Raw genomic sequence first — 22,927 nt, 5'->3', positions numbered from 1 at the left:
GAGTGAAGAGGCCCCGAGGACGAGGTTTGTTGGATTTGGCAATGAAGATGGGGATTGGAGACGGGAGATGGGTACTTACAGTATCTATGTAGTTAATGAGCGAGCGGCTTCATGTTTGGGGTGTGGTGTGCGTACATACGTGTGCTAGGCGGTTGTATTAGTGGTTCGGTTGTAAAGCCGATTCACGGCTTTTCAACGCCCCTTGTTTCGTCTTAGTATGTATGTAGTTGCGTGTCGCGGCGTGGGTTTGGATACTTGATGGTTTGGAGACGGATATGGGATGATGGGATGATTGTTGGAAGTTGACTGCCTACCACATACATAGGCTGCTGGGTTAATGAGGGTCGTGATGTAGGGTAGGTTGTCAAACTCCTAGAGCTAAGAGACGTGCATTGTGAGTGGATCATGTGATCAGGTAGCTATGTTGTCAGATTGCCTTTTGTATATAGGCGGTCTTGTTGCTTTTCATCTGAGGATAGAACCTACCTCTGTATGTACGCCAGTGAAATATGGTGCTACCTATTTTCAATTCACTTTACTCTCATAGAGCCTATCATGGTTACAAGCCTACAACCCTACGTCATGTTACTCTATAACGAATGCCTTTCAAACTCAAGAATTACTATGACCCAGTGTCATACAAAAAGCATCCTCACTTCCCTTGGATGAATGACATAAGCAGCTCTAACCAATCGGATATTATGAATATGGAATTGTAACGTGCTGCCACTTTAGGAGGGAGGAGGGAGGAGGCATTACTATGGATTACTACGGACTTATTAGTCATAGTCGGATGTTTTCCTTAAACTAGGTAGTCACCAACTTGATGTCAACTTTCGATCTATTGAATCGTACGAATACATACATATATCTTAATTATGATCTGTATAGCATAGGTCGAAGCTACTCATCAACTTCCATATCGATCAGATAATATGATGGGATGTAAGGAAAGAGGCTTAGCAAGATCTATATATGGAGCCTTAGATACACTATGGGGCGCATAACGCAGAAAGTGGCGTTTTTCCTTAGTTAGTTTAAGGTTGTTCTAGAAGATATGGGGCATCGCAACTATCTTTAACCGATTAGAGGAACGTTTCAAGATTCCCTCTTTCCCGGCGCCCCACTACGGAGCTCACGATAGGCGCAAAATATGCATGTGGCTCCCTTGTTTGTTGGGGGAGAGTGAGTGATGTGCACGGCCAAACGGCCCAAGGGAATCTACATACATAATGTGGGGAACGTGGCTAGAACACTTGAGTGTAAGCAGGATCTGTGATACATAATATCTGTCGATTGATTCATCCGTTGTCGTCCGAAGAATGGATAAACTTCCAAGTTGCCTCGGCTCGTATATAGTTGCGGGATCATTTGTACATAGGTACTGGCAATACGGATTATTCGAGAGCTTAAGCCAATGCCGACTACCCGGATTTCGCTCTGCTATGGCAGCATGGAAGTTTATTGTGGCACTTTGAAGGATTGATTAGAGTAGGTAGCCTTGCGGAAGTGGCTGAGGAGGGGGCTTACGTCAAAGAGTTTTCCGTGTTACCTGAAAATTCCGAGCTTATGCAAGGGCAAACCGATATCAATTTATTCCGTGCATTCGATTTATCATGTATTCTCACACTGGCTACGTGGTGGATTAGGTAGGCTAGCTAGTATTTATTACACATAGTTAATGATATGCGGAATGTAAGAAAAACACGGCTTTGACGGCGTGGCGTGTACCAAGCCTGAATACGAATGCGAATGGCATTTCTTTCGTCTGAAGAATTATTTCGTTGTTGGCAAAGACGATCGTAGAATAAGTTGTAAAATCCACGTTGTGATGCATGTACATAATATGTATGCGTACTTAGGTACTCGGGTAATAAACCTTGGGACAAGGTGGGACCTGTGAAATATGACCAAAAACGGAAAGACCCTTGAAGTTTTGTGGCGTCTGATTGGATGATCATGCTTGCGGCTTTCGAAACCGCCACTATGGTCACTTCCCCAACAATTCAACAAATTTCAGACAGCTTTCAAAAAAGAACACATGAGATGGAAGTTGCCCGCAGAAGGAATGGGCAACAACCTGGGTAAGCAGTTGTATCTGTAAGGTACTTGGTAACTTTGTGCTTTCATTGCCCCGCGCGTATGTAACAGGTTTTTCTTCCCCTTCCCACCACCCTTCAACAACCCCAGCATTCTCTTTCGCCTATCAGATCGAGTAGGATTCAAGCAGGAAGAGATAACAGGATACGTACATACAGCAGATATTCGTAACTTGATCGTCACTTTGACACTACGATTTTCTTTGTTTCGCTTCCAAGTACTTACTGGTTTCCACCGTCTTCCACTTTTTTTTTTTTATTTTTTACAAAAAGTGGTGACTTTGTTATTCATAACTAGCAATAAATGGTGTCTTTTTGCTTAACAGTTGAGTAAATCGTATAAGCCATCGGTCGACTATCAGACGTTCTAGTCGAATCACTTTGTTCCAACAAGCTGTTCCAACAAGCATATTCTTTGAACAACAAAACCCTAAGAAGGCTACAGTTAATACATACTGTTTACTGTCAACTATTAGCGCTTACACCGCTTTACGTTCCAGCAGTTACACGTCAGGTACGAGTTGGGATAAAAGTTCTTAATCGGTACCCGACTCAACCTAGATTCACCCGATTCACCCATCTAGACACGTCTAACCAGGTCTGACTGGGGTTTCGAATACTTTCAGTACTTTCAGTATACATTTCCGCCACCCGTCCACCCGTCCACCCGGCTCCAGGGGGTTCAAGGTTGTACGTCCCACCGATTGTTCCCCATATCCACTTGTACCTACATCCAATACTACAATAATACACAATACAAGCCTTTTACACTCCAACATTCCCACCCCGATAATAAATATATATCTTTTTAAAACTCCCACATCCTTTCCTTCCATTCCTTCTCTTTAACCTCGTCGTTCACTTATCCCGATACCCCCCTTCTCACCGATCTCCGAGGGCCTTTGCTGATTCAACTCTGCCCATCTTCAGCTCCCGTCGATTCTCAAACCATGGCTTCTGCCACGACGGATGCCTCAGGGCCCGTTGCCGCCCCGGCGTTTCCTGATGGCACTAAGGACTACAAACCGTTGCGGTCGTCCAAGCTGCATGACCCGAAGAAACCGCATATTTCCGAACTCCCTTTGACCTGGAGCAACTGGTATAAACACGTCAACTGGTTGAACACTACCTTCATCCTATTCATTCCCTTGGCTGGGTTGATCAGCACGTACTGGATTGATCTCCAGTTGAAGACGGCTCTCTTCGCCATTTTCTACTATTTCAATGCCGGTCTCGGTATTACCGCTGGTATGTTTGTATAATATCACGTTTTGTTCAATTACCGAAATACTGAAATACTAATATTTTGGCAGGATATCACCGACTTTGGGCTCATAGTTCCTTCAGGGCTTCGCTGCCTATCAAGATTTACCTGGCTGCTATGGGAGCTGCCGCTGTTCAAGGTTCTATCAGATGGTGGTCAAGGGGTCACCGTGCTCACCACCGTTATACGGATACCGAGAAGGACCCTTACTCCGTCCGCAAAGGCCTCCTATACTCTCACATCGGCTGGATGGTCATGAAGCAGAACCCTAAGCGAATTGGCCGAACCGATATCTCTGACCTGAACGACGACCCGGTTGTTGTCTGGCAACACAAGCACTACATCAAGTCCGTCATCACAATGTCTCTCGTTCTCCCGACTCTGGTCTGCGGTCTTGGTTGGGGTGACTGGTGGGGTGGATTCATCTACGCTGGTATCATTCGAATCTTTTTCATCCAGCAGGCTACATTCTGTGTCAACTCTCTTGCCCATTGGCTCGGTGACCAGCCTTTCGACGACCGCAACTCTCCTCGTGACCACGTCATCACCGCACTTGTCACACTTGGAGAGGGATACCACAACTTCCACCACGAGTTCCCGTCTGACTACCGCAACGCCATTGAGTGGTGGCAGTATGACCCGACCAAGTGGAGCATCTGGGCTTGGAAGAAGCTAGGTCTTGCCTACAACCTGAAGACATTCCGTCAGAACGAAATCGAGAAGGGTCGTCTCCAACAGATGCAGAAGAAGCTCGACCAGAAGCGATCCAAGTTAGACTGGGGTGTTCCTCTAGAACAGCTACCTGTTATAGACTGGGATGACTATGTTAGCGAGTCCAAGAACGGCAAGGCTCTGGTCGCCGTTGCCGGTGTTATCCACGACGTCACCGATTTCATCAAGGATCACCCTGGCGGCAAGGCTCTTATCTCATCCGCCATTGGAAAAGACGCTACTGCTATCTTCAACGGTGGTGTCTACGACCATTCGAACGCTGCCCATAACCTCCTGTCTACCATGCGTGTCGGTGTTCTTCGAGGAGGCTGTGAAGTCGAAATCTGGAAGAAGGCACACATGGAGAAAGAAGGCGCCTTCGTTACCGACTCATCTGGCCGACGAATTGTCCGTGCCGGTGACCAAGTCACGAGAATCTCTCAGCCACTCGCCGGTGCCAATGCGGCTTAGGCGGTTAATGAAGTTAATGATAGGTTCGGGTCGCTTGGACGGATGATGACCTTGGTTAAAAATTTATGTACATAAAAAGGCCATGCGGTATAAGCATGTTGACGCAACTCGTCCTCCGGCGTTTAGAGGAAATCGGTGAAAAGGGGCTCACTACTATGCAATTCGATGGGCGTTGGCGTATCACTTACGACAGACTGAATGATTACAAATTTGGACTGATATGAGAAAGAAAACCTCTAGCATAAATCGAACATGACGTTGATTTAGACTTGAAGTATTTTGATTCACTAGTGATATTGTCGAGTTTGAACTCGATGCTTTGCGATGGGTTATAATAGTGCACTGGCCAATAAGTGACAATGTAAGAGAGTATTGTAGGAGAAACTTGATAATTCTAGGACTACTTACATTAATAGAGGAAGGATTTGAGGTGTTGTGCTGTACTCTCTACCTCATCTTCAAGCCTCTGCTTACACATACATATATAAAGTGTATAGCAACTAACCAGCTCCCCTACGTACTTATATAATTACATACGACACCATGCCCTACCTCCCCCACAGATAATAAACAAGACATCCAAACTATTAATTACAAATTTAGATCCTTCGTACTTACCGAATCTATCTATGCCTTTTGCTCGCGCCCGGTACTCGATCGTTCATGCATGCATACGTACCTACATACATACATATATGCAATGCTCGTATATACATACACGTGTGATACCTATATGCCTCGGTATATACCGTAGTATTGAACAGGATCACGCGTGGAAATATGTATAGACAGGTTAGGTAGCCATGTAGGTAGCATATCTATCTACCTAGTAGCTACCTGCTACATACGCAGCCATGTGAGGGGAACCAAGATCTTAGATACCTACCCTATGCTCCCCTCGCACGAACTGGTTTTTTCTGGGCAAGTTGGGCTTAGCTGGGTTGTCTCCCAACGGATGGGGGTGGGAAAGAAAGCCTTGTGGCTAGATTGTGCATACGACTATGTAATAGTTACGAAACCACTTCTTAGCTAGTCGAGAAGAAATCGTAGAGGAGGCATTATCACGGTGATGTCAGAAATATCAAGTTTAGAAAGACATTCGATTATACGAGCCGGCCGGCCTAGAACAGCCTGAACAGCCTAGCCCAGATAGAAATTACGAGAGACTGGTTACAGCCACGAAACGTCATCGTACGCAAGGCAACGATAATAAAAGAGAGCCATGGACTCTATCGTGTAATTCATTCGGTCTATCCGGGAAGACGAAGCCAAAGTCAAGCCCCGCCCCTAGTCTGGACGACAACCGCCAGATTCTGGTATCGAGCGACGAGGCTGCAGAGTACAACCTCATCCGCAATTAGTAATAGAAGTGACATACATTAATTAACGTGTCGGCATGACCTGTTCCAACGTAAACTCATCCTTAAACGCATTCCACCGTCTCTCGTCTCTCTTCTCCCTCTCGAAAGTAATTTTATTCCTTCTGAGCCGTACGCCGTCTCGCGAGAGTAAGTTGCTGATCTTTGAATTTGACCCTTTGTACTTGAGGGCGATCCCTCGTGAGTCGTTAGCAATATAGTCAATTAACTTGCTCGCCAGCAATGGTCCTCGTACAGCCGAGTACGACCAAAACACCGCGCAAATGCAATATAGATAACTGGCCCTTTAAAGTATTGCCGAGAACATGAAAACGCCATTATACGCCCCTTAAGGAAGTAAATATAAGGCACTCGCCAAGTCTTGTAGAAACGAGCAAGTCATTATTTGAAAAGGCTGCGTAAATCCATGAGCTTTTGCTTCGCCGCCTCTGCCTTATCTATAACCCGATTTCTGTCCATGCTAAGGCTTGCGAGCTTTTTCTTCTTCTCCTGAAGCTCGAGCATTTTCTCCTCGATGCTGTTTCGCATGATATATCTAACCGTGCGTACGGGTCTCTTCTGACCGAGTCGGTGGACACGGTCGACAGCTTGTGCTTCTGCTGCCGGGTTGTACTGAGGCTCCATCACGTAGACGTAGTTCCCTGAAGTAAGATTCAGGCCGAGGCCACCGGCCATGATGGATACTAATATCACGTGCACCGAATTGTCTTCCCGGAAGGCATCCATGGAGGCGGTCCTGGCAGTTCGACTCATCTTACCGTCAAGGCGAGTGTATCGAATCCCAACGTTGTCCAATGCGATCTGAATAAGATCGAGATGAGACGTCCAAGCGGAGAAGACAACCGACTTGAATGGGGGCTCGTCAGGGCGAGCCTCGCTATCGGCTTTTGTTCTCAGGAGGTCATCGACAAGTGCACGAGTCTTTGTGTGAGGTCCCGAATATTCCGGATAGCCATCTTTCGTTCTTATTTTTGTTTCCGACTTATGTGATTGATGGTGCCCCTCGTGTTCGACTTCGGCCTTGCTCTTGCGAATTTCATTGTAGGTAAAGCGAACGTGGGCCTGGCAGACGGGACATGTACCTGAACCGTGATTGCCCACCTCCTCTTCCCAGTTCGTGATACAAGTAGGACAGAGAAGATGAAAGCAAGCAGTCATGTAGCCGAGAACATCCTCTTCGCGCTCTGACGCGATACTAGCACTATCATTTGAGCCAATCTTTTTCTGGCAGGATATACATAAGTCGCTGTTAGTCTCCTGCATGAGCTCAAAAGCCTCATAAACTCTTGATTCTGCCAATGCGGGTTTCTCCTCGTCCTCGTCGCTGTCAAGGTCAATGGCAGATTCTTGAGTCATACCCTGCACCGCCTCTAGGTCTTCATCGCTGAGAAGATCCTTGCCATGCGCAGAGATAAGACGCAGTCTAAGAATGGATTGAAGAATATGAATATATGTCCTACCGCCGATCATTTTCTCCCTGCCTGCCGCCAAAACCTGTACTTTGTCTTGCGCATTCCTTTCGAATATATCGTAGAGTTTGCGCTCGGAAGCAGAGAATTCGAGTCTTACGATTTCGTCCGTCCTGGGAGGGAGATTGATCTTGTCCTTCAAACGTCTAAGAGTGATACTGTCTACGAGAATCCGAAGCTTCGGGACAATCTCCGGGTCGCAAATCTTAAAGGGGGCTGTGATGTGTGTTGTAAACTTGCTCTTATCGTCAAACGGCTTCAGGCGGAGGAAGGCAAGTAATGCTGCGAGATCATCTAGCTTGTTTTGGACGGGGGTGCCGGTAACGGCCCAACGGCGGTTGGCTTGTAAGCGGCATATAGCCTTGAATTGTAGAGTAGACTGCTCTCGTATCATATGGGCCTCGTCCAAGACTACACGAAACCATCCTACCTCTTCGAGAGGATATGAACCCTGCCTGCCCTTGTTACGGGATGCTACCTCGCTAGCAACAGACCCGTAGGTTGTCAAAACGAGGTCAAACGTGGCAAGCTTTTCGGGATCCTTAATGCGATTGGATCCATGATAAATATAATACGTCAGCTGACCAGGCTGGATGTGAGCCTTGATTTGCTCTTCCCAATTCGTTATCGTACTGAGAGGACATATCAAAAGTGTTGTTTTGGCGTTCAGTTTTAGTTGGGTCAAACCAAGCGGCTGTGGTGTGGGCACGTCAAACTGTCCCGAAGAATTGGGTTTCTTCTTGGGCATAGGAGGAGCCTGTGGCTGAATAGGCATAAGCTTTGACCACTCGTCGGCTGCCTTGAGGGAACTAGCAACAAGAGATAAGATGCTTAGCGTCTTTCCTAGACCCATCATATCCGCAAGAATACCACCGAGGGTCTCGGGAGGGGCTTCGCGTTGCGCGCTTCCAGTAATTACGTTGTAATACGTCTTCTGGCCGTTGTTACCTAGACGGATTTGCCAGAAAGAACCGACAGCCTTGCCATCACTGCCGAATTGGCGAGGCAGCTCCTTGTTCATCATAAAGCCGAGTCCTTGTTTCTGGTGCTTTAAAAGTTCCGTCTGTACTCGAGGGTCGGGTTCCACCTCAGGAAGCTCTTCGTTCTTTGTAAGAGAGTCAAAAACCCCCATGACTTCAGAACGGATCTCTTCAACGCTAGCCATCATAGAAGATGGGACCGACGCAGCCGCAGTAGGAATCATCTTGAGCGGCTCCTTGATAACTGGTGGAGGCTTAGGTCCATCGGCAAGCTGTGGATTCTCGTATTTTACACTAGGATCAAGCCTCAGGGGACCACAAAGCCAAAGATTCTTCCGGGAAAGATGTCTCGCAACTGTCTTGCCATTTTTCCGAGGGCCATAAAGCATTATAGCAAGAACATAGCTTCTTGAGATCTGCTTTCCAGATTCTTCCCCTGCCACCTTCTGCCTCGTAGGTAATCTGCAGTCGGTTCTAAGCTGAAGGTTGGAGTCCAATAAGCCCACGAGGCCGGACGCGGTGCTGGCATCGACAGTTCCAACTATCTTGCGCGTATGGTCGTAGGCGTGAATAATAGAAGATGTCTCCCCAAAGTTTCTTTTAAGGATTATCTTTACTTGAGGCCAGTGGTTTTCCATGACTGTGATGGTGCCTGGTTTGGGACTTGGAACGATATGACAATTAAGACTCGCGTGTTGGATCATGCCATAACAGATCTCTTCATCCATGGGAGATTGTACCACGGCTACGTCATCTTCCTCCACTATCGAAATATTAGGTAGATATTCAGAGCTGAGTTCATAAGAGTAGCTTACCGCTGTCAGTAAGGTCTACGGCCTCGACTGGTCTGGTTGGTAATTGCTGATTGCCTCCCTCTTGTCGCCTCTCCTTCACGTATTGCCCAACAACCCCACCGCCGCCGCCGCTTCTAAACGCGTGCGCCGGACTAACATTATCTTCCGCCTCGAGCTTTCGACGTTTTGTTTGAGGATTGAATGTACGCTGCTCCACATTGTTCATGCGGTCAATCATATTGCTAAAATTGCTAGATTGCGGCATAGACTGACTGATGGCGGTCGTATAGCCATTCGGCGGGTTGGAGAACTGAAAATCGGGACTATTGAATTGGAATTCGATGTCGGCCGAGTTATTCGAATTGCTAAAAGGGCGGGCTGGCGCATTTGGTCGAGTAGGCGGAGTAGGGGCAGAGTAGCCTTTAGGATTAAGTAGGAGGGCTGGGTTCATATTAAGTCTCGAGGATCCATTCTGCATGGAGGCTGAATCGAAGGACAAATTGTCAGTATCATCTTGAGGTCTCTTTGTGGGTAGAACTGATTGTATTGGCTGTGCTGGTTGTGCTGGTTGTATTGGTTGGGGAGGGTTGCTCTGACTTGTAGTACTTGTAGTAGGTGAGGGTGAGTAAACAGGGTTGTAAAGAGGGCTGTTACCCTGTGAATGGTTGTTTGAGGCCATATTATATTATATGCCTTCCTGGCTTGTCGCTGTGAATGGCGAGGCGGGGCTACATGCAGAACTGTTGTTGTTGTTAATACGTCCTCGAGGGCAGATAGAGGTTATAGACAAAGAAAGGCGCCCGCCCGAAGAAGTTGTTTTTTGTAGGTGGAGATGGGCATCGGCAAGGCTGGTTCGAATGATGGTGAGAAGGCGTGAAAGAACGGTCGGGGTCGGGACGTGGGATATAAGGCAGGTACGCCGAGTATATATGTACCTAGGTAGGTAAATAATACGTTAAGTAAGGTAGGTGCGAGTGGGCAGGTAATAAACTTGCGGTTTGGCGTGAGGCCTGAAATTTAAACATCCATCTCAAAAGAAAAATAAAAAAAACACACATACAGAAAAACAAAAAATCTCAAATAGTTAACTTCGTCACGAGGACAATGTTAGGTACCATGTAGGGTGAGATAGTTGTGAGTGGTGAGTGGATGTGACAGTCAAGCTTCTGAAATTCGTAGAACGGGCAAAGTTGGTTGGTCGATTGCTTGTTGACTAGGAACATTTCGGGATGCATTAGGTTGATGTTGACGTGAGAAGTATCGACCCTACCCACATGTATGGAAGGGGTACTTACCAAGAGAAACCAAGAGAAGTATACGTACTTTATTGTTGGGTTAAGTAGGTATAGTATTACGTATATCTCGAATATATCATAGGTATAGGTACTTTGGGTATATATAACAGGCAGGGTTGGATACCGATAGGCGCAGCTACTATGTACAATACACACCCCGCCTGCCCGCCGAGGATGCAGCTATACTACATACATACTGACATACTACCTGAGATGCTCCCTCGCTGCTAACCTGCCTGCCTGCCTGACGCGTCGCAAATCAAAAACGAATGCTGAAAAATGCTTGATTGGTCTGCTGACCAGCTGAGCGCACTAATCTCAACCCGTCAAGCCTGTCAAGCCTGTCAAGCCCGTCTTCACTTTTTCACCTCTGTACTCCCCAGGCCACGTGCCCCGCAGATCTAGAAGACCCAATTAACCTGATGCAGATGCAGGCATCGTCGCTGTGGGGTCTCTTGGCACCAATCCCATAGTCGTGTCCGCATCCCCGGGCTTGTCATTTGCCTTGTCTCGAGCCTTCTAATTATGTATGGTAGGTAGGTATCCTGACTGCCTGATAGTGATACGATATCGGTGGTATCTTGAACTGATCTTTCTTATCTTGACTTCCAATTACCTAACATACCATTAGTTAACATACATGAGATTTTTATATTGGTCTCATTCCGTATTTTTGTCATACCCTCCCCCCTTTCCATCCAAATAGATAAATGATGCACCGATATCCTGTTGCTTTTAGTTTACAGGTGAGTTAAGCAAGCTCCCTGTTTCCATGACTGACTTTTTAATACTATTAGAGGTAAAGTATTACCTAACTTTGTCACCTTCGAACCAGCCCTTTGTGGTCGGATGGTAATGCTTTTGTTGTACAATGCTCGGCGGCAGTAGTAACCTAATACAACATCACATTGTTCCAACGCCATGCCATGCCTTGTGTAGGCGTAGCTATTGTTGGATTTGTAGTATTCGGAATCCCAACTTAAGCCCTGACCGAATTATCCATTCTGTTTCGATTTCTGAGACGGGCTGTCACTTCTGATCACAATTTCATGGCGAAGGAACGAAGCGACGATAGGTTCAGTGACTTTCTTTGACTCGCTATTGTGATTTCGGCCTCGACTCTGTGTTCTTTGTCGCCTTCTCTTCGAAGCCTCTTGTGTAGCCGGAGAGCGGGATCTAGATGGTGATTGGCTTCGATGACGGTTCAATTGAACAACGCGAATCAGCTTTCTGCGGGTTGGAGATAGGGACCCTCCTCTGAGTCGTGATGTGTTTCTAGATATATCGAGTCTCGAAGATGAACGGTGTCTGCATCGTCCACGGAAAGTAGCAGACTCTGCTGACGGTAATCGAGCTGCTGCAGCTGCTAAGGTTTCTGGCGGGCTACGCCGACGTTTCCGTCCTCGTTGATTATCAGGTTCGGGTGACGAGAAGGCTGTAATGGTGATGTCGATAAAGCTTTCGTTGGCTGTTTGAGCGGCCATTTCGAATATGGCGGCGGTGAACTGGTGTGATTGGGATGTTGAACTGTGTTTTACTTGAAACAAAACGATAATCTCGTTTGTCGACTAGAGAAGTAAAAGAGGTAAGTCTTAAGACAGTAGATAGGGGTAAGTCCTAGATCATTTGAGCCAGTGATGGGGCAAGATGCAAGGCACAATAGAGGGGGCAGGCTAGGAAGATATAAAAAAATACAGCTGAGTGTTTCGAGTCACGGGAAGGGATACGAGAAATGGAAGACGGTGAAGAATTGAGAGGAAATAGTCTAAATAAGAGAGGATCCTAGAAAGTGATCTGGATCACATCGGCACGGGAAAGCCAAGATAAACCCCAGGAACCGCAAGGTGGGAAGAGACCATAGATCAAAAGAGACCATAGATCAAAAGAGACCATAGATCAAGGGGACTTGGTGTCGTATAAGCTACAGGAGCCAAATGGCAGGGTTAGGATCGACAAGTCTGCAAGTTCACTCCTGGGATCTTCAAATCAGACCGTCTTGGATTGGTGCATCTCTGGACTGATGGATTAGATACGATTGGCCGACCATCCGGTGGAACTGACGTAAATTTGTGTCGAACCAGAGAAACTCAGTTTGGGCCCAGGCTTCCAGGGTAGCAGCTGAGTGGACACAACTAAGCTGGAGCCTCTCCCTTTTTCTCGACTAAGGGCCTAAGGAGAAACGGGAAACGGTGATATGCCGGGCTTGGAATTAAAAGTTGGCGAGCTCAGACTATGTACGTAGTATGTCGAACAACGAAGCTTAGATGGTTCGATAGATATGCGAGTTTGGTACAACTCAAGTTGCAGATGGCTCGGGTAACTCAGCCTATTGCAATGCGGTCGGATTATGATCATGTACGGGATCGCGTGATATGAATCTTATTGGAGCGATTGAGGGCGATTGAGGATGATCTGCTACTATTGTGAAAAGTCGATTTCATTTGATTCGAGGAAAAAGAATGCTGTTTGTGAATATCCGTGCTGTTGTGTTGCTTGTTTGAGGCAATTCGTGAATTGATCTAGGTAAACTGGTAAATTGGCTGCTACGGACCTAGGTAGATTGTAGGCGTGAGAGATACCTATAAGAGAGACCTATATGTAGAAATATGTACGTAATTGCACTACTTAAAGGTAAGCTGTGAAACGATGAAACGATCCCTCTTAGATGTATGAGCTAACGGTAGCGGAAGCCTCCGATAGGTGGGGTTGGTACTATTTAGAGTCTTAGACCTAGTAACCTAGTTTAGTGGCCCTTAAGCACTTGATAAGGGGGGAAGCTTACTATGTAGAAACGTAGGAATTTCGATATAATCTCGACATCCCTTACCAGTCCCTTTTTATTTTTACTATGTATTGCTAACAGCTCAAGTCAATGCTCTACCTACATAGACACTTTGTATGTAGATAGGTATTTAGGTATAATTAATATGAGTTGTTGAAGATGTACGGAATACATACTGCTTATAAAGATATTGAACAATATTCTGTATTAATCATCCAATAAGCTAACGTCGTGCCCAACTCCGAAGCTTTTCAATTAGGTAATGGAGTATTCCGTATGCACCCTTGTGGGGTTTACCTGTTTAGTACATACATATCTAGGTACCTACCTAGATCTTTTAGGGAATGGAATACGCCTCTTAGTTATTGACGTGACGTGTTTCAACATCTTCAGCTAGGAGAACATTCAACTTTACATACCTCATACAACCGACGCTAACATCGAACCGTATCTTCCTTCCTTTTTTCTTCTTCTTCCACGTCGAGATACTTGGCGGCGTTGTGTTATTTTTTACAGTCCCTCTTTGTTACTATTTCCATTCTTTAGCCCCATAGTTGGAATTGGAAAAGCCACCGACGTTAGGTATTGGTTACCTTATTACCTTATTAATTAGATACGAGAACAAATCAGGGGCAGGACCAAAGCAAGCCTAACATACAATTTTGACCTTATCTTTCATTAATACAATGCGATAATTTCCAAGGGACTAGACCACAGACCACAGACCACAGACCAGATCACAGACCCGACCCTCTTAATCCACATACATCACACATACATCATATCTGCTAGCATCCGCCCAGCCATGCCTCCAAGTCGCCCGGCTACGACCGGCTACGAACGCCTGGCCCAGGCTGATCAGTTTAGCGACGACGATTCCGAAGATGATCCCTTAGCCCAGAGCTCCGCATCGCTTCAACCTCAATCTGCTCCCCGCTATGCGCCCCTCGCACAACCGAGGCCTCACTCGGGCATGACGTCGCCAAAGGGGCTCACGAAACTCAAATATCAAACAAGGCGAAGGCGAAGCAACTCGGGTGTCGACCTCAAAGCTATCAACGCTCGTCTAGAACGATGGGCCGACGAAATCGCATCAAAGTTCAAAAGGGGGAAGGGGAGGGACAATTTAGGTGAAGAGGAGCGTCTCGAAATTCATTACAGCGTCTTTCAACCCCCTCAAGGTGTCCGACCCGCGACCCCCGAGACGCTTGCCACCATGCCCGAGCCCGCCATGTCCAAGGCCGAATTCGAAGCTATCGTCGAGAGCGTGCAAGTCGCCATCGACCAAGGTATGCATCCGAGTTTGATTACCCAAGGTAGCTCGGGGAGTTATTTTGCGCGGAATACCGACGGTAAGATTGTTGGTGTGTTCAAGCCCAAGGATGAAGAACCCTACGCTGCCGGAAACCCCAAGTGGAACAAATGGATTCATCGAAATTTATTTCCTTGTTGTTTTGGCCGAGCATGGTAAGTACCTAATACACACACACACACACATATATATATATATATAAAGTAAATAACCAAGATTCTAATTCATTTACAGTCTAATACCCAATCTCTCGTACGTGAGCGAGGCAGCAGCGTACGTTCTTGATTGCCAACTCCGCACCCACATAGTCCCTTATACCGATGTTATTTGGCTATCATCCAAGTCGTTTCACTATCCGTATTGGGACCGCCGGAGCTTTTACAGGAAAGGGAAGCCTCTTCCAGCAAAGCCAGGTAGTTTTCAGGTATTCCTTAAGGGGTTTAAAGATGCCAACGTCTTCCTAAGGGAAAACCCTTGGCCGGACCAGTATTGGTCTAGCTTCCGCTCAAACGACACTCACCGACATAAGCAAAGAAGATGGGCAGAAAATTGTCGACCGTCTAGTAGAGCACCTCGTGATGCCGACAGTGAGAGCGAAGACGAACGCAATGGCCCTGAACAACAACCTCTTGGACCCGGCAACTTTAGGTGGACCGAGTCGCTAAAGCAGTCGTTCCGGGAAGAGCTCGAAAAGCTTGTCATCTTAGATTACATCATGCGGAATACGGATAGAGGTCTCGACAACTGGATGGTAAAAGTTGATTGGGAAACCCAAGCAGTCTCGATTACTTCCGAACCTCCACAACTTAACATGGATGTAGGAGAAGAAGACGACGAACAACAACCTGCAAGACCTGTTCAATTACCAGCGAGGGGAAACTCGAGGAGTCCTAACCCCTATAAAGCCCAAAAACCTATGAATGCAACGGGCACAAGCACGAGCAAGGTCCCCGATCCTAAGATCTCGCTCGGAGCGATCGACAACTCATTATCATGGCCATGGAAACACCCGGACGCATGGCGAAGGTACTTGAATTTCATTCCCCACGTTGTCTAAGAAGCTAAACTTACCATTGATAGTTTCCCCTTTGGTTGGCTCTTCCTCCCCGTTGATCTTATCGGGCGACCTTTCTCGCAGAAAACGCGGGATCACTTCCTACCTCTTCTCACTTCTACCCAATGGTGGAGCCAGACTTCGCTCGAACTACGAAAAGTTTTCCAAATCGACCCCGATTTTCAGGAGAAGATGTTCTCCCGACAGATGGCCGTAATGAAGGGACAGGCTTGGAACGTGGTCGAAACGCTGAAGACCCCGGACCATGGACCGCTAGAACTTACACGACGCGCTAGGGTATGTGTTTGGGACGACTTGGTCGAAGTCCCCGTCGCCGTGCCCATGCGCGCCACATCGTCCGAAGCGCGTCGTAGGGCCGAACCCGAGGCCCACAGCACTATCGAGGAGGAAATGGACATCGGCGCGGCCAACTCATCAGCACCTGCCAGTACCGTTGACGATCTACTTGGGTTCTCTAGTCCGCTACCGAATCCCGGGCGTTTCGAACTCGCGAGCTCCCACGAGCAATCTCCAGAACGAGCCGATCCCCAGAACCCGTTCGACGCCTTGTCATCAAGTACCCGTCCGCAACTATCGCGTCCCCCGAGGTCAAGTTATCAGGGTCCGTCGCGCACGCAGGTGAACACGTATACACCTCGCAAGGAACGGCGGTCCTCCTTTGCGACGGGCACCAATGGCAACTCGCTCGCCGCGAAGCTCCACGGCAACGGAAATGCCTACGACGAGGACGACATGGAAGGAGATTTGGGGTACGCCGCGGCTGAAACGATGGATGGTAATAGGCGGAAAGTGATCGTGGAGCGGCTCGAGACCGTCAAGGCTAGGAATCCGGTCTTCACTTGGTGCTAAGCGCTTGCCTACCTACCTAACCTAACCCAACGACATCCAAAACGATAATGAGAACAGGAGAGGAGAGAGAAGGTCACATGTTTAGTTTGTTCGTTCCCACATACCTACACGCACATACCTACCTACGTATATGTGTCTGTCCATCAGTAAGTATGTATGTACAATAGCAATTCGACCCTGCTAGAGAAAGCAAAGCAAGTTTCTCGTATTTGCTATTGCCCGACGGCTCGGCGGAACGGAACGGAATGGAAAAGAAAAGAGAAAAAAGGAAGAAGTAAGAAATAAGGGCGCGCGTCTCATCGTGGCATGGACAGAGAGGGCACGGGTACGAAACGGGCATTGATTGAATTGCATGATCTTATATGTATGGGTAGACGGGGAACAGCCATGGATTGGTCATCATCACAAGTGGTCATCAAAGTGTGTACAACAGCAAGGAGCACAGAGAGCACAGAGCACAGAGCACAGAGCACAGCGCAGCTTAGCATAACATAACATGACATTAGCATAGCATACATAGCACGGCACAGCACGGCACGGCAGGCTACGAAATCTAGAGCTTCTACGCGCTATGGAGCCTACATATAAATCGTAAGACATACCTAACATTAGGTACATACCATACATATTTGTGTCATTTCCACTACAGGTGCGTACATATGTATATACGGGAATGTTGGGGATATTCGCTATTGCTTTTGTTTCCGCGATGTTTTTTTTTATATCAAAATTGTGTATGCGCTGAAGTTTAGCTGTTACCGACACAGTGGAACAGCGCCGGGCTTAACGCGGGAATTCGCACTCGAACAATCGTAGATATATGTACGATGTACGTACCCACCCTGCCGCCCAGTTTCAATGTACATACCTAGGTACCTAGGTAGGTACATACCTCACTAGGGGAGGACGATTTGATTTCCTGGTCCGTGAGCTGAGCTGAGCTACCTACCAAGGTATTGTACTTGGTAACTGTACATACCAAGGTGGGTATGTATGTATGTACATCCAGCATTGAAGAAATCTTTACCGGTGGAGTCGTCTAACCATGCCATACCCTTGCCAATACTAATATCCACGCTGCCACGCTATACTAGGTAGTGTAATGCTATGCCATGCCATGCCGTCCAGGAGCGAGTCCCAGAAACCCAACACGCGCGGCTGGGACGGTTGGGGCGGGTCGGCACTCTGGCTTACCAGGGCTCGGGAACCAATGACCAGAAAGTAGTATTCTAGAAACTCGACATGTCCGTCTCCCCAATCGTCACTACATGCGACTACGCCAGGAGAGGAGGAGAAAGACGAGACCAGGAAAGTAAGAATGATGATAATGATGATGATATAATACGAATAATAAAAATCATACCCAGCAATGACGATAATAATCAGGAGCTGTTGTCCGCTTACTAAGAAAGAAAGAAAAGGTCAAGTCACAAGTGACTGAAGAAAAAAAACAACAATAATGTTGAAGAGAAACCCCCCATAATAATAAATTAAAACGGTTGAGAGAAAATACGGTTCCGAGAGAGAGGGACAGCGTGTCAGGGTTCAGGGAATAGGTGGAAGGGGGGGAAAAAAGAAGGGGAAAGGAAAAAAAAGGAAATATGATATGTGACCTGTCACATCCCAGCGTATCTGTACAATACAGACCCCTAGCCAGACAAACCCGGCAAAGACCCAAAGACCCAGCAAAGCAGAAAAAGCCAAAGAAAAAAACCATGTCAAACCCACACTTGACCCCCCCGACCGAGACCCCGGACGGCCCGCGATTGGGGGTCTGCCCGAAGGACGCTGCCGTCGGGACCACCTACCTTGACCCTGTTCGCTCGCCTTGCCTTGCCTCGCCTGCCTATGCCGCAGACGGTCTTCTAAATCCATTCCAAATCCAGGGGTGTCGCGTACCACGTTCCCATACATAACATAACCCTCTCTCTGCCCTTTTCCCATTCTCTGACCCCTTTCCCCTCTTATTTCCTCCATTCGCGTTACTTCCATGCGCCTTACCTACGTCGAAACAGCTGACAAGGTCCAGTAGCGTCTCCTTGATACACCGAAGCAGAAGCCGAAAGGAGAGGGTGTGGAGATGAGGGGGCGTGAATGTCAAGATGGAAAGGGAGAGAAAAAAATAATCCAAAAAAAGAGACGAGAATTAAAAATAAACTTGACGTATCAGAATGATGGCGCGGCTTTGGGGGCTCAAGAACAGCTCACGTTGCATGTTTGCATGCCCGGGACTACTACTCTGCCTTGCCACCCTATTGACGTACCTATCAGGTCGACCTTCATGGACTTTACTCCGCGTATCAGGAACCCATGTCTTGGATATACTAGCAATATCCTACGTCGCGGTACGGGACAGCCTGCATGCTATGCCGCCGTATGCTGGGTGATGGGTTTGGAGGGGAGGGTAGCATGCCGCGCTGCCTCGGCAGATGCTTGAATCTACCATCGTCAGAGGCCTCCAGATGTACGTCATTGTAACCGAGCGGCGGCGAGGGCGGCGAGACCAGAAAATAAATTATTGAAACTATGTAGCAATATCGAAAAGCTGATCCAGAGTGACCCGAGTAGACGGCACACCGAATGGTGAGCGAGGTTGCGTTTTGTTTCGCCTCGCTTCTCCGTGGGGAAGACATCTATCTGATCTACCTATCTGTCTATCAGACGACAAGAGGCGAGATAGATCCTCAAACCGGTCCCGCGGAAATGTCGTCAGGCTACCCATGAGATCGACTTACCAGCCTGCTGGGTAAGAAGCCTCGTTACAGTTTCAACGCTCCGGGCTCCCAAGCATTGACTCCAAAGTCGCAACGGACATGTAAGGCGTTCCCGCGTAGGCGGTAAGGCACCATCGCCTCGCGTCTGCATGCTGCCGCACCCGAAAGGAGCGCTGGGAATTGAAAAGACGTCTTGGCTTGGATTAACCCTACCAATCAAGGGGTAGCGCATGGACGGGAGAACTGCAAGCCAATCTAGCCTCAAAGGGGTTCCTAACCAGCTAACCAGGCGTAAAGTACTGTACGTAGACTTTCCCGCAGGGTAACACCCTGTTTCTTACCGACCCCTCTATTTCTAGCGTTGGTAGGCCAGCCAAGCTCCTCCGGGAAATAGATCCAGCCCTTCGGGCTGGTGGTACAAAGGCCATGTATATTCAATCCCAAACTCATCTGCAACCCTCCCAATTCGCACGTGATGGAGATCGCTTGCGCTTGCGTACTGTACCGTGCCCGCTAGCTACACTACTACGGTATCCTTGCTTACGAGGGCTATTCTCTCTACAAACAGAGTATGTAGCAGCCGAGAGGACGGTACATAGCCACGGCTATCGAGTATTGGCAGATTCGCAGGGTAATAATAAGCAAGGTTTACCATTGGCGATCATCGTAGCGGAGAGTGAGGCTGGCCCAAATTAGTCGTCGAAGCGCTTTCTTTCCGCTATTTTTCTCTTTTAGATCCGGATACGATCACGCCTGTAATGTCTGACCCGATACTCTGGTACACGCTAATGCATGGCTCACTAGAGTAAGACACATGATTGCGATGATGACGAAGGGATTAACGACGGTGAAGGACAGGTACAGATTAGACTGTGAGATGTTGAGATGCTTCAACGAGGCTATAATCGAGATCCGCAGGTTTGCAAGGAGCCAAAACTTAAACCGAAATCCCGGAAATGCCGACTTCAACCGGGGCTTACATGAAGACCCGTCGCGAAGCATGAAGAATGTGATCCAGAGGGGCGGGCGCCGTCCCAGCAGCAAGGAAAAATTGCGTGCGTGAGTAGTACTGTATGTATGAGGGCACAGAGGCTTTAACCATGTGTGGGCCTGGTCCCGACCATAGTCCTGCCTGTAGACCAGGGGTAACTTGCTAGCGTCGAACAACGAATGGATCTCTGCCATTCTTCTCGGTAAAGAGCTTTTACCAGAAACGTGGATATCGACTTTCACTAGACTTAGCTTTCGTATGCTTTTTTTGCAGCTTGTGAAGCCGGCTACGAGCCGCTAAGATATCTAGTTCAACATAGATGGCCTTGCTACGTATATCAGCAAGGAACTCTAGTTGTCGAAGCGGTTGCCAGTATAGGATAGTGTCCCCTTTTCGTTCTGCTGAATGGCAAACCCTCGGCGGCAGAGGCCGGTACTGTACTGTACTTTTCAGCCCAGAAGCGTATTGGTACCGCCGTACCGGCCACTTGGAGATCGCCGCCACCCCCCCAAATTTCTAGCGTCGTCCCTCTTAATGCTATGTTATCTCCACTGCAACGGCCCGCTTTGTTCTGATCTCTTGTGATGCTAGGTATCCTTTAGCCCATATTAAATGGGTGCGAGGCATAATAAACATCCCCTGGCGGTCCCAGAGACGCCGCCTGCAGCACGTCGTCCTAGACCAAAAAACAAACTAGGGAAGACGGCCATTTGACGGTCGAGCACCGTTGCTGATTCTTAGCCGGGTTGTTAAACTTAGTTTTCATCAGACCATAGTGGCGGTGTGAGGAAGCCATACTAAAAGAAGGAAATTCCGTAATCTCTTCACCGTCCGGGTAGTCGCACATAAGGAGCTGTAAGTAATAGTAGGCACCGCGATCGTCACGCCAATCTCGTCGTCCCAGGACCCGGGTGAGCCTGCTCCCTCGCGCATATGTACTAATACTAAGTGGACATAAATGATCTGGGCTAGTCACCTTGCGAACAAGTTACTGTAACCAGGCAGGCCATTCGAGGTCCTTATCCCTGTCGTCGTGATGGCCCTCTATGTACGTAAAATCCGTCTATGACTGACCACATCCGTAATACGTAGTAGGTAGATTAAAAAGTCATCGGCAAGTAATATATTCTCTCTGACTCAGGCTGCATCCGGCATGCTTACCAAAGACTTTCGTGCGTCTTGCCCGTGGTAGTTCGCCGGGGTTCTGAAATCTAGCTTTCTGGGACGTCTGGCGGCAAGGTAGGTTGTAAGAATCCTAAGACGTAGCCAAGGCCTGCGAGTGTTATGAGTACCCCGTTGGTGTAGCCGTCATCCTGCGTGTACTCCGTATAGGGGCACATGGAAATGAAGCCACGGCCGGTCCAGAGAGCTGGGTCCCCGAACTCCCTTAACCACAGCTCTATGGAATTCTGCTGGTTCCTCTAAAACCAGGCTAAAAATGCGTAGGCGGAGCCGTTTTCATGCTCGCCGAAGACTCCCTTGATTCTTATCCCCTATTGCCGCTGTCAAATCTCTAGGGTCGTTTAGAAGCTCTTCGCGCTGAACGCGGCTACAAAGCCGTCCAAAATTCCAAACCCTTGGTTACGGCCGCATTAACTGACCAGATCTTGCTGAGAGCAACACGAGGCACAGTACAGTGAACTGTCAGCAACTTTAAAGAAAGGGTAGTTAACTAGAGTACCGAGAGACTACCAAACCGGTACGATCAATCACAAGCATACGTTAAGTCTCATACGTGGCTGCTTAATCCCACCTAGCCAGATATAAGACCGTTTCTGCGCTATATGTCATTCAATGCAATGTGAACCTCCGCAGCGCCCAAATCAAATAGCCATTGGGCGGAGTATATGCCAAGAATAACAAGTAAAGAAGCAGGCTTGGGCAGCAACGTCTCTCTTTCCGATGGACGATGCAAGAGAGAGACGGGAACTAGTGCGGGTGCATTGGGTCATGGAGTGGTAGAGAGAGAGAGGAACAGGCCTAGGGAACTCAGATGCCTGTCCATATGCTTCAATGGTCTATATCTGAGCTGATTTGATCAGGAAGGTCTGATGCATACGTAGGGAGTAACCGTAGTACCTAGGATCGGCGAACAGCAGAAAGCTCGTGGGGTGCAAGCTGTGGACGTGTGACCAATGTGGTTGTTTGACCGGGCCATTGGCTCCACACACGCCTAAACAGCTTTATTATTCTTGCAATATACCACTTTCCACTAACGGTCCCCATGTACCTAGTGAAGAGGAGATCAGACGGCCTCCTCGTCGAGAGGGTGGTGAGCGTTGATGGTGTTGGAAGCCCCAAACCGAGCATGCCGGACTGGATAAAAACCGCCATTCGGGAGCCTATGGCTGTTCATCCAGACCACACATTATCTCGAACACATAGCCCGTTAGCTGGAAGACAGCCTCACTGTATCCTCAACTAGATATTTTGCTTTTGCTTGGTTCCCCTTAACCGAATTAGCGTTATTATAAAATGACTGGGTAGATATACCCTAAGCCTTAGCAGAAGTGTTCTGCTCACTAAACCGCCAATAGGCACGCCGACACCGAAGAGGTCACCGACGAAGTGCGCGAAACTTTTACCCACCACAACAGAATATACCAGCGTTGTTCAGTGGACCGCAGGATATATCTTGTGCCTGTTGACGAGGTCTGCAGACGCCAAAGACTCCTTTTCGAATCGGACCCACAAACTGATTTCGACGCACCTCTCGCAGGATGAGACCATTCGTTTGCGCAT

The 22,927-nt window shown here is 48.0% G+C and overlaps 5 protein-coding genes across 5 annotated transcripts; 2 read left to right on the top strand and 3 right to left on the bottom strand.

Moving 5' to 3' along the window:
* Positions 1-2,306: 2,306 nt before the first annotated feature.
* F5Y00DRAFT_239737 (uncharacterized protein) lies at positions 2,307-5,055 on the top strand. Its single transcript, XM_048008131.1, has 2 exons — positions 2,307-3,347; positions 3,413-5,055. Exons 1-2 carry the CDS (start codon positions 3,050-3,052, stop codon positions 4,543-4,545), a joined length of 1,431 nt encoding a protein of 476 aa, XP_047864020.1. The 5' UTR covers positions 2,307-3,049; the 3' UTR covers positions 4,546-5,055.
* A 571-nt stretch (positions 5,056-5,626) lies between these two features.
* F5Y00DRAFT_239734 (SNF2 family N-terminal domain-containing protein) lies at positions 5,627-10,290 on the bottom strand. Its single transcript, XM_048008130.1, has 3 exons — positions 9,765-10,290; positions 9,189-9,650; positions 5,627-9,136 (listed from the first exon to the last, which is right to left on the bottom strand). The coding sequence occupies exons 1-3, from the start codon at positions 9,844-9,846 to the stop codon at positions 6,306-6,308; spliced, it is 3,375 nt and encodes a 1,124-aa protein (XP_047864019.1). The 5' UTR covers positions 9,847-10,290; the 3' UTR covers positions 5,627-6,305.
* Positions 10,291-11,075: 785 nt separating this feature from the next.
* Positions 11,076-12,288, bottom strand: F5Y00DRAFT_98022 (uncharacterized protein). The gene has a single exon (XM_048014409.1). It carries the CDS (start codon positions 11,944-11,946, stop codon positions 11,458-11,460), a length of 489 nt encoding a protein of 162 aa, XP_047864018.1. The 5' UTR covers positions 11,947-12,288; the 3' UTR covers positions 11,076-11,457.
* A 1,330-nt stretch (positions 12,289-13,618) lies between these two features.
* On the top strand, positions 13,619-17,076 carry F5Y00DRAFT_239731 (phosphatidylinositol 3 and 4-kinase-domain-containing protein). The gene is made up of 3 exons (XM_048008129.1): positions 13,619-14,711; positions 14,791-15,582; positions 15,637-17,076. The coding sequence occupies exons 1-3, from the start codon at positions 14,050-14,052 to the stop codon at positions 16,478-16,480; spliced, it is 2,298 nt and encodes a 765-aa protein (XP_047864017.1). The 5' UTR covers positions 13,619-14,049; the 3' UTR covers positions 16,481-17,076.
* Positions 17,077-17,956: 880 nt separating this feature from the next.
* On the bottom strand, positions 17,957-18,638 carry F5Y00DRAFT_97878 (uncharacterized protein). The gene has a single exon (XM_048014408.1). The coding sequence runs from the start codon at positions 18,470-18,472 to the stop codon at positions 18,026-18,028; it is 447 nt and encodes a 148-aa protein (XP_047864016.1). The 5' UTR covers positions 18,473-18,638; the 3' UTR covers positions 17,957-18,025.
* Between the last annotated feature and the right edge of the window lie 4,289 nt (positions 18,639-22,927).

This window comes from Daldinia vernicosa (genome assembly GCF_022497035.1).
Source record: "Daldinia vernicosa strain CBS 139.73 unplaced genomic scaffold F5Y00scaffold_29, whole genome shotgun sequence".
Lineage (NCBI taxonomy): Eukaryota > Fungi > Ascomycota > Sordariomycetes > Xylariales > Hypoxylaceae > Daldinia > Daldinia vernicosa.
Note: the sequence above shows the minus strand (reverse complement) of the source record. Positions and strands in the feature narration are given on the sequence as shown.

What these genes read in the sequence shown, in the direction of transcription:
- F5Y00DRAFT_239731 (XM_048008129.1), top strand. Translation starts at nt 14,050, where the DNA reads ATGCCTCCAAGTCGCCCGGCTACGACCGGCTACGAACGCCTGGCCCAG. An exon ending in TGTTGTTTTGGCCGAGCATG is followed by an intron (nt 14,712 to 14,790) that starts GTAAGTACCTAA and finishes ATTCATTTACAG; the next exon opens with TCTAATACCCAATCTCTCGT. An exon ending in CACCCGGACGCATGGCGAAG is followed by an intron (nt 15,583 to 15,636) that starts GTACTTGAATTT and finishes TACCATTGATAG; the next exon opens with TTTCCCCTTTGGTTGGCTCT.
- F5Y00DRAFT_97878 (XM_048014408.1), bottom strand. Translation starts at nt 18,472, where the DNA reads ATGGAAGTAACGCGAATGGAGGAAATAAGAGGGGAAAGGGGTCAGAGA.
- F5Y00DRAFT_239734 (XM_048008130.1), bottom strand. Translation starts at nt 9,846, where the DNA reads ATGGCCTCAAACAACCATTCACAGGGTAACAGCCCTCTTTACAACCCT. An exon ending in ACCTACTACAAGTACTACAA is followed by an intron (nt 9,651 to 9,764) that starts GTCAGAGCAACC and finishes CCTTCGATTCAG; the next exon opens with CCTCCATGCAGAATGGATCC. An exon ending in CGTAGACCTTACTGACAGCG is followed by an intron (nt 9,137 to 9,188) that starts GTAAGCTACTCT and finishes ATATTTCGATAG; the next exon opens with TGGAGGAAGATGACGTAGCC.
- F5Y00DRAFT_98022 (XM_048014409.1), bottom strand. Translation starts at nt 11,946, where the DNA reads ATGGCCGCTCAAACAGCCAACGAAAGCTTTATCGACATCACCATTACA.
- F5Y00DRAFT_239737 (XM_048008131.1), top strand. Translation starts at nt 3,050, where the DNA reads ATGGCTTCTGCCACGACGGATGCCTCAGGGCCCGTTGCCGCCCCGGCG. An exon ending in CGGTCTCGGTATTACCGCTG is followed by an intron (nt 3,348 to 3,412) that starts GTATGTTTGTAT and finishes ATATTTTGGCAG; the next exon opens with GATATCACCGACTTTGGGCT.